General features: G+C 43.1%; 1 protein-coding gene across 1 annotated transcript; it reads left to right on the forward strand.

Moving 5' to 3' along the window:
• Positions 1-187: 187 nt before the first annotated feature.
• odr4 (odr-4 GPCR localization factor homolog) lies at positions 188-9,793 on the forward strand. Its single transcript, XM_061694242.1, has 14 exons — positions 188-296; positions 612-715; positions 1,051-1,167; positions 1,952-2,044; positions 2,669-2,775; positions 2,857-2,893; positions 3,464-3,607; positions 3,682-3,777; positions 3,958-4,005; positions 4,176-4,298; positions 4,376-4,490; positions 5,796-5,999; positions 9,424-9,477; positions 9,704-9,793. The coding sequence occupies exons 2-14, from the start codon at positions 617-619 to the stop codon at positions 9,772-9,774; spliced, it is 1,308 nt and encodes a 435-aa protein (XP_061550226.1). The 5' UTR covers positions 188-296; positions 612-616; the 3' UTR covers positions 9,775-9,793.
• The last annotated feature ends 618 nt before the right edge of the window (positions 9,794-10,411 follow it).

The raw sequence follows: 10,411 nt of genomic DNA on the forward strand, positions 1-10,411 counted from the left end.
TTTTCACCTTATTATGTCAATATGATGTGAAAAAAATATTATTTTACGAGTTATGGTACCTTTTATTTTGACGACTGAATCGAAGTTGAACGATTACACTATGGTAACTCGACGAAAGACTTGCTACGACAGATATATGCGACGGAAATCTCACACGCAAAGCATTGTGGTAAATGAAGTCTTTATTCCTGTGATGGTCCACCGCACACTGTCACAATAAGTGGTCAAATCGCTGCTTTTGAATTTGTACGAGTGTCTTGCTTCTTGCAATTATCTTCCATACTCTACATTGATTGGTAACTATTGAATATTTACGACAGTATGTTAACTGCTTAGTACAGGTGACATTGCATATTTACGACAGTACGTTAACTTCTATGTACAGGTGACAAATCAGTCGTTAGCTAATATTACTTTATTGTTGTCTACTTGCTAAAGTTAGACATAGAGCAGCATAAAGCTGTTTTTGAATATATGTACGTATTTTGTGCCTCGACTCATTCAAAGTGTTCAAGTTTGTTTTCTACTTTGCCACGTCTGCGTTCCCCATTGCATTCTTATTGCTGCCTCTCACCTAAAATAAAATTTTAGAGATATTCATTATTCTGCAGGAAAGATGGGCCGTGCTTACATCGTAGACGATACCGTGGAGGTATATCTGTCCAAACTATGTGATCAACAATCGGATAATGTCACTGGCCTTGTCATTGGACAGGTAAGTTAACATCTGTTCTGGAGTTGCTTTGTGAGACTGCAGCTGTTTATGCATCAGATGTGCAATAAACAACAGCAGAAGCAAAAGGCTGGCACCTCTTCACTGTAGTTGTAGATAAGAAATGCCCAGCTCACGCATGAAAACTTTACAAAAGGACTGACAGGATAGAAAACAGATCATGTATCTATAACGTAGTATGTATTGTGGTTTTCCCCATTTGAAGTACTGTATCACAATGTTTTCTAGAATGAGATGAGAAAGAGTACGTGTAAATGTGTTTATTGTGTACGCGCCGTTGGGAAACTAAGACTGACCTTAATTACTACACATTTCAGAGCTCCACTCAGAGAGATTTTATACTTATGGCATGTCGAACACCCTCAAGAGATGAGCCCCTTGTTGGAACAGGAAAGTCTCTGGACAAGGAATGGATCAGTGAGCATGCTCGACAGGTAGGAATGATAAAGTAACAATGTTGTCTTGATCCCGTTAGGTCAGGTGTGTCCAAACCTTTTTTTCTTCGCGGGGCACATACAGATTAATTGAAGGATGAAAGGGCCACTTTGAAATTCTCTTTAATTTATTAAACAGGCTAAAACAAAATGTGATGTTACTCTGACCCGCCATGATGGCCCAGCACTTCCAACATTAATTTGATAAATGTCATCAACTACAAATGCCTCTTAACTATATATGTATTCCTTAGAGTATATTTTATAACAACTTATGGAGTGTTTGTTCATTCTCAACTCCTAATTAGTTTTTTTTTCTATGCATGTTTGAGTGCCAAATTAAACCACACATTACCTGACCGCCATCTGCGAACTCTATTTGGCTCGTGACCATTACTTTGTAAACTTAGGCCCTTTGTGTTCTATAGTTACTGAAAGTTCAGGTTGCCTCTAACTGTTGAACACGTTTTCCAATGATGCCAGCATTTTGAGAATAGGATAAAGATTACGAAAATTATGAACGTTTGGAAATTGGATTCAGCAAAAAAAAAAAAGTGGGCCGTGTACAGTGTCATTTTTAGTACATGCCACGGGCCACCCAAGAAATGGATGGCGGGCCACAAATGGACCTCGGGCTGTAGTTTGGGCACCCCCTGCTTTAGGTTTCCATTTATACAGAAAGTACAGATAAAATGAGTTGTACATTAAAATATGGGAAATGTCCATTTGTCGAAGTGACTGATGGTGTAGTGGTACACACTATTTTCTGTATTGCTTTGTGCAGGTTTCCAGAATGTTGCCTGGGGGCTTGTGTGTGTTAGGAGTTTTTGTCATCATTGATGCCGATGCCAAGGACACACTAGCCTCACTTCGTCAGGTGAGGTTCATTGATACACTTAAATTAGCACAGCCTAGAGTTGGCAACAAACACCCTGTTACTGCCTGATTCTGATTCTGATTCTGAATCTGATAAATATAGAAGTATATTTAAAAGCATGCACATCTGCTGTATTCCTACCTTTTTTAGTCAAACCCTAAGTTTGCCAGCATTACTTGTAATGATTACTAATGTGTGAAAATTAAAATTTTCCGTCGTAAGTTATGTAGTTTTAACTGTCGAGTTCACTTTAATATACTGATCCGTGCATTGATCACACTGGACTGCACATTACATTATACTAATACCAGGTTATGTACAAGGCCTCATTGGTAAAATCATATCATTTAAATGAAAACGTCTTTCTACACCATACACAGCATGAGTTCTATCTGTATCAGTATTCAATTCATTAGTACGCTAGGTAAAAGTGTTAATAGTGTCAAACTGCTGTCTCATATGAAAGATACCGGTACTAAAGCAAAGCAAATTTATTGATAAATTTCTCGGACTCACATTCTTCAATGGTCCTCTCTAATTTGCACCACCTCATCTTTAAATGATTACTCCTTCAATAATGTGTTCTTCAAACGCTAATTTAAGTGTCTGTGTGTTTGTGTGAAGCTGGCGTTTGCAGTGCAGTGTCTGATATGCTCTGAACATTTGTGGAACTCTGAAGATGATGAAGTCACAGACTGCGTCACACTGCACATCAACCCCAAATCCAGAAAGTATCCTTTGACACAGCTTCTTCGCTGGCTTGTGCTACATGGCCGAGTAACTTGTTGGACATCTTTAATCCTTCATATCAGAATTAGCTGCAGAACATTTGATATAAAAGATCCCAAGGTGAGTCCTCAGCCACGCATTCCCTCTGCAGCTATTATAAAGTCCTCACGTCATTTTAGGCGGTACAGTGGAGGAAAAGAATTAATACTTAAGAGTAACCCTAACCCTCCATTGTTTTCCTTGATTTACTGTGCTGTAGTCCTCTTCTAATTGAACTCATTGTTACACCCACTATATGATGTCATGCAGCGGGCTCCTAACCAGGAGAACCATTTTACCCTCTGATGTGATTTTTTTTTTTTCTAACAACAATGTACTTAACCACAATGGCAATAAATAGTTGGATAGATATGTCCAAGTGAACTTTACAACTGAAATAAAATGTTAACAGTTGTAGCAATGTAGACCAGCAGAATTGCTTGGATTTTAGTCATGTACTTGCTGCAAGGCAAAATGTGTCGTCTACCCTTCATGCAGAGTTGCCACAGGCGCTGTTGAGGTACCCAATTCTGGCATCCTGCCTGTATATGCTTCACCAAATCAGGGTTTACCCTGGTGAAAATGTGGCTTACATGTAGTGCAGAATACCTTTCAATGGCACTTGAGGCTTTTTGTGAACCTTTTTTCCAGAGTTTGGCCAAGCCTGCTGATTGGAAGTACCAGTCAGGCGTATGTTCCTCCTGGTCTACGATAACTTGCTGTTTAAATGTGGACTTATATGTTGCGCTACTGGACAACAGAACCTGTTCAAAGAGCATGGAAAAGTGTCTGAAGGTATATATACTGACACTAAAAATCCAGCCTCTAGAACTTTTCTGGACTTATTCAGAGTCCTTCCTACGTTGCAGGAAGGACTGAAAGTGTGGACACACCAGATTGAGAATGCAGTCTGTCTGATTGATGGCATACAGCTGCCAAACGATGCAGAACTCACAGCAGGACAGGTTGCGTAAACATTAACAGAAAGTGTAAAACCAGTCATGTTCAGATCCATCTTTTCGGGTCTCAGTGCTGTATGCAAGATTATTTACCTCTACACCAAGACACAGACATGTACTGCATAAAGCCGGGCCTGTTATCAAACCCTGTGTTCTAAAATCTTGTGTTTGATACCAATTTTGCAGAAGAGGAATGTGAGACAGACGCACACTGCTCAGCTGCTAGTTACTCCGGTAAGATACTTTTACACAATATTATGCGATGACTTAGACATGAGTAAAAAGTTATTTTGTCCCCTACTTGGTCTTGAAAATCATGTGACATATAACAGCTATGACAGTGCCAAGTGCTCCTCCACGGTTTGGTAGATTAAATGTCAAGGCATGATCTTTCTGCATGGCAGGAACAACAGCACAGATTAAGAGATGTGGTTCAGCAGTGTGGAGGCGGGTTGTCTGTCAGAGGATCCATCCATAGCCGAGCTTACCTCCACAACAACAAACCAAAGGCCAAACTGGCTGAGAGGGTAGCTTTCAACACAGTAGGCATTTTTCAACAGGAAAATCCCTTCATTTTGTCATGAACTATTGAATATTTATGCAGTTGCTAAAGAGGGATGTGGTCTCGTCGATGGTCACAAGAGTTCAGATGCTGCTTGATGAGCTTCTGGCTGCAGAACATGAGGGCAAGGGGGTCAGCAGAAACAAACAAGGGACAGGTATTCCTTCACACCTCTAGCATGATTTACTTTGTTTGATCATCAACCAGAACTGTTTTTAATATTGGGGATAATATTGTGCGTTACCTTATGAATGTAAGACAGGTCTCTTGAAAGAGACAATGAAAGCTGCTCTCAGACATTTTTACACAAACTTGTTAGAATTGCGGCTGTTTTCAAAAGGTAAGGTCTTACTCTATGCTTGTAATTTTACAACTCTAATCTTGTAACGTTCCTTTTTTTTCCTTGTAATTACCTTTTTTATTTTCAGTGGAGGTGGAATGGTGGAACACACAAATCTGCCCCACAGTTCTGAGGACCGGGTTCCAATCTGGCTTCGCCTGTGTGGAGTTTGCATGTTCTCCCCGTGCCTGCGTGTGTTTTCTCCCACAAAAACATGCACAGTAGGTTAATTGAAGACTCTAAATTGCCCGCAGGTGTGAATGTGAGTGCGAATGGCTGTTGATTTATATGTGCCCTGCGATTGGCTGGCGACCAGTTCATGGTGTTACACTGTTGATTGATAAAAGGGTTTTTTGATTGTTTGATGTCATACATTTTTGTTGTTCTTTATTTTAATTTTTTCCATCAGTGTTATGGTGGTACATTACACTATTTAATATTTAAGATTGCATCCAACTCAGGAAACAAATGTCTAATCCTTAGAGCAGAGTTAATCAGTTAACTGTAAAGCGGTGGTTAAATTTTGCTGTGTATACAAAATATATAGTGAGCCAATTCGCTCACTTTGACCTCTGTTTGCTACGATCATTGTCACATTATGTTACAATTTAACATCATAATTAGGCAACCATTTCATGAATTAAAATAAACTAATTTGTGATAAACTCAGATAATGTTTTGCCATCTGACATTTAGCTCATAGAGCTCTTGGGATTTAAAGGTCAGATGACAAAGATGTTATGGGGTCAGTTAAAATTCACATTTGCCTTGTTTATATTTCAAATTGGGTCCTGGGCATGTGTGGTGTATATTGTGCTATTTAGCTAACATCAGTATTCCGTAAGTTGGCAATTATATGTCTTATCTATAATTTTTTAAAAATTATTATTAACCTCTTCCACCTCTGCTGTATCAAGGACATGGTCTGTGCTTGCCCGAAACTGCTCAGCAGTGTTAATGACATTTCCAAGTTCCAAGTAAACCTGTCTTCCTTACACAAATGAATCTGAAATTTAATGCCAGGCCTTAGATATTGAAAGCTTGTTTTACACGCTAAAATTCACAAGAACCATTCCAGGCCTTCATGTACTCCTATTAATGATAATTGATCATGTCTTTCAGAGCGATTCTGCCTCCCTCACCGTGTCTTTTGTCCTGCAAAAGTGACTGGGACTCTATGTGTGTGTGACCACCAGTTCAATGACGAGGATCCATCTGAGGTAATTGACAGGCTGAAAGAAATGCTCGACATCGATACAGCGGCTCAACACTTGGATACCAAGCAGGAGATTGCTGCTGAGATCATAGAAAGTGGACAACCAGCAGGTGTGGAATGATTCTTTATTGCCATGTTGCTGTGGTTTTCGACAGAAGAATGTAAAGAATCGTCTTGGTCTTGGTAAATGGTATAAAAATAGAGGAAGAACTGTAACTGCAGCCGTGCAGACTGATAAAAAGTACCCCATACTCCTGAAGCACCCTCCACAGTACTCCCCAAGGGACACGGTCGAACGCCTTCTTCAAGTTCACAAAACACATGTGGACTGGTTGGGCAAACTCCCATGCACCCTCGAGGACCCTGCTGAGGGTGTAGAGCTGGTCCACTATTCTACGGCCAGGACGAAAACCACACTGCTCTTCCTGAATCTCAGATTCGACTTCCCAACGGACCCTCCTCTCCAACACTCGTGAATAGACCTTACCAGGGAGGCTGAGGAGTGTGATCCCCCTGTAGTTGGAACACACCCTCTGGTCCCCCTTCTTAAAAAGGGGGACCACCACCCCAGTCTGCCAATCCAGAGGCACTGTCCCCGATGTCCACGCGATGTTGAAGAGGCGTGTCAACAAGGACAGCCCCACAATATTCAGAGCCTTTAGGAACTCCGAATCTCATCCACCCCTGGTGCCTTACCACTGAGGAGCTTTTTAACGACCTTGCTGACCTCAACCCCAGAGATAGGAGAGCCCGCCTCAGAGACCCCAGACTCTGCTTCCTCATGGGAAGGCATGTTGGTGGAATTGAGGAGGTCTTCCAAGTATTCTCCCGAGCGACTCAAAACGTCCTGCGTCAAGGTCAGCAGTGCCCCATCACCACTATACACAGTGTTGATGGTGCACTGCTTTCCCCTTCTGAGACGCCGGATGGTGGACCAGAATTTCCTCAAAGCCGTCCGTAAACTGTTTTTCTATGGCCTTACCAAACTGCTCCCATGCCCGAGTTTTTACCTCAGCGACCACCAAAGCTGCATTCCGCTTGGCCAGCCGGTACCCATCAGCTTCCTCAGGAGTCCTACAGGCCAAAAAGGCCCGATAGGACTCCTTCAGCTTGACGGCATCCCTCACCGCTGGTGTCCACCAATGGGTTCGGGGATTGCCGCCATGACAGGGACACAGCTGCAGTCAGCCGCTTCAGCAATGGAGGCGCAGAACATGGTCCACTCGGACTCAGTGTCCCCCACCTACCCCGGGACGTGGGTGAAGTTCTGCTGGAGGTGAGAGTTGAAACTCCTTCTGACAGGGGATTCTGGCAGACATTCCCAGCAGACCCTCACAATACGTTTGGGCCTGCCACGTCAGACCGGCATCTTCCCCCACCATCGGAGCCAACTCACCACTAGGTGGTGATCAGTTGACAGCTCCGCCCCTCTCTTCACCCGAGTGTCCAAGACATGCGGCCGCAAGTCCGATGACACGACCACAAAGTCGATCATCGAACTGCGACCAAGGGTGTCCTGGTGCCAAGTGCACGTGTGGACACCCTTATGCTTGAACATGGTGTGTGTTAAGGATAATCCGTGATTCCGTGATGAGCACAGAACACCACTCGGGTTCTGATCGGGAGGGCCGTTCCTCCCAATCACGCCCTTTCAGGTGTCACTGTCATTGCCCATGTGAGCATTGAAGTCCCCCAGCAGAACGATGACGTCCCCAGCGGGAACGCTATCCAGCACCCCCTCCAAAGACTCCAAAAAGTGTGTGTACTCTGAACTGCTGTTTGGTGCATAGGCACAAACAACAGTCAGGACCCGTCCCCCCACCCGAAGGCTGAGGGAGGCTACCCTCTCGTCCACTGGGGTTAACCCCAATGTACAGGCGCCGAGCCGAGGGGCACTATGTCTACCCACACCTGCTCGCCGCCATTCACCAAGCCGTGTGTGGAGGCGAGCCCGACTATATCTAGTCAGAACTTCTCGACCTCACACACCAGCTTGGGCTCCTTCCCTGCCAGAGAGGTGACATTCCATGTCCCAAGAGCCAGTTTTCGTAGCCGGGGATCGGATCGCCAAGGTCCCTGCCTTCGGCCACTGCACAGCTCACTTTACACCCGACCCCTATGGCCCCTCCCTCAGGTGGTGAGCCTATGTAAAGGGGGACACACACTACCCTTTCGGGCTGTGCCCGGCCGGGCCCCATGGGTGCAGGACCGGCCACCGGGTGCTCTCCTTCGAGCCCCACCTCCAGGCCTGGCTCCAGAGGGGGGGCCCCGGTGACCCACGTCGAAAACGTTTTCCTCTATTTTCAATCATCATAGGGGTCTATGGAGCTGTGTTTTGTCTGGTCCCTCACCCAGGACCTGTTTACCATGGGTGACCCTCCCAGGGGCATAAAGCCCCAGACAACTTAGCTCCTAGGATCATTGGGAGACACAAACCCCTCCACCACAATAAGGTGACAGCTCAAAGAGGGGTATAAATAGAGATCATGAAAAGGGGAGTAGAACTCATGAGAAGTCTGTCGGACTATAGCACCATCAGCAAAATGTGGTTAAGGGCTGCCTTACTCAAAAGTAAAAGTGTGTTAAATCAAGTTTTAAGGATTAAACACAATATAGTCACTGATGGTGTAGTGGTCCACTCGCCTGACTTTGGTGCAGGCAGCGTGGGTTCAGTTCCCACTCAGTGACGGTGTGAATGTGAGTGCGAATGGTTGTCCGTGTCTATATGTGCCCTGCGACTGACTGGCGACCAGTTCAGGGTGTAGTCCGCCTTTCGCCCGAAGCCAGCTGGGATAGGCTCCAGTGTCCCGCGACCCTAACCAGGATAAGCGGTGTTGAAATGGATGGATGGATGGATTAAACACAATCTTTCAAAGTTCTACTTCACGTTTTACTCAAAGATCATGCTTGAAATTACATAACAGCCAATATTTAATCATTGTGTATACCGTTGTTAAAAACAGAAGTGTTTAATTCTACACTGTGTAAGCATTAAGGATATCTGTCCAGGGACAATATTTTAATTGTCTGATGTCAAACAACTTTTTCCATGTCAACTGAGATTGAGTGTAAAAATAAGTTAACCATCTCCTTGGGAGGTGAGTCTCTTTATATTAAAACTAAACACAGCTGACTTTGCTATGTACATTCCATCATTATTTTATCATGTGGACTCGCTTTACCCATATTGTAAGCAGCTGTACCACTTTCCTATGTTGCAATAAGGTCCAGTTTGTTTTGCAGGGTTATCATCACACTTTTCTTCTTTGTCATCACTGATACAGTGTCGATACCCTTCTATTGGTCGCATTCCAAATAAACACACAAAAAACACACTAGCGCCATTAATCTATGCTCACTGAGCGATCGTTTTTTTATGATTTTGTGGTAAAAATGTTTGGGAAAGCAGTCAGATTTTGCAGTTGAACTGTATTTTGTAAATGGGATTGTTTGAATGCAACATTACACTTGGATGGCTTTAAAGTCAGTTACAGTATAGTAATCGGTGTTTAAAAGATGATGTCATGTTTCCAGAGGCCACTGCAGAAAATGTTGAAGTGCAAAAGCCCAAGAGAAACAACTATATAGGTAAAACAATGCAACATGTTCTTTCATCTGTGTTTGTTGTTAAAGATGCTACTTGTATTATTAACTGACTATCAGCTGTGTTTTAGAAATTGTCTCATTTTCTTCACAATATCAACTGAGGAACAGTCATTCCACCCCATGTTCTGCTTTTTACTGTCAACCATTGTTCATGACTACGATGTTAGTTAACACATGCACTGTTCTGATTCTTCTCTTTTGTGTTCAGGTGTTGCCATGGCTACTGTTGTCGCCCTACTTGCTGCTGCTGTCTCAATGCTCAATCTCAATGACGTTTGACACACAATGACACACCAAAATAAAGCATTTAAAATTCAGACTGAGTTATCCAAATCAGTTCTGTATTGTACAATAAAAATATTTTTAAAAAAACTGTATTTTTCGACACACACAAAAACTAATGGCCAAAAATGACACTCCCCCACATTTTTTATTTTACAAAATAGTGTAAACGGGCGCTAATCAATATTGCTGACCGCAAATTTTTGACACCTTCATGGATTGTTATAATAACTTTATAAAGTTACATTGTACTGCACTTCGTTTCCACAATGTTGTTCCACATGAGTTGTGTAGCCGGGAAATGTGTTAATTAGAAAGCATTTTGCACACTTGCATGATACTAAAGTTCAGCTTGATTGGACCTGGGAGATACGGCACATGCGCTTTCTCCAGCCCCTTCACAATCACCAAAATCGCGTTTTCTCATTGTTCCGTGCGAGGTAATAATTGTTCTTTTCAGACTGCGTTGTTGGGAAATCCATTAACCGCCTATTTTTTCAAATTTTTCGATTTGGTCCCGCCCCTGTTCCAACATCATATTTTCAACTAATAAGACAAGCATCCGGGCATTTTCTAGCAATGACTCAAAGTTTCACTCACAACTCTAATAAAGATTTACAGTGATTTTTGGGCA

The sequence above is a fragment of the Phycodurus eques genome, chromosome 13 (genome assembly GCF_024500275.1).
Source record: "Phycodurus eques isolate BA_2022a chromosome 13, UOR_Pequ_1.1, whole genome shotgun sequence".
NCBI lineage: Eukaryota > Metazoa > Chordata > Actinopteri > Syngnathiformes > Syngnathidae > Phycodurus > Phycodurus eques.

What these genes read in the sequence shown, in the direction of transcription:
- odr4 (XM_061694242.1), top strand. Translation starts at nt 617, where the DNA reads ATGGGCCGTGCTTACATCGTAGACGATACCGTGGAGGTATATCTGTCC. An exon ending in TTGATATAAAAGATCCCAAG is followed by an intron (nt 2,894 to 3,463) that starts GTGAGTCCTCAG and finishes CCTTTTTTCCAG; the next exon opens with AGTTTGGCCAAGCCTGCTGA. An exon ending in CAGAAACAAACAAGGGACAG is followed by an intron (nt 4,491 to 5,795) that starts GTATTCCTTCAC and finishes CATGTCTTTCAG; the next exon opens with AGCGATTCTGCCTCCCTCAC.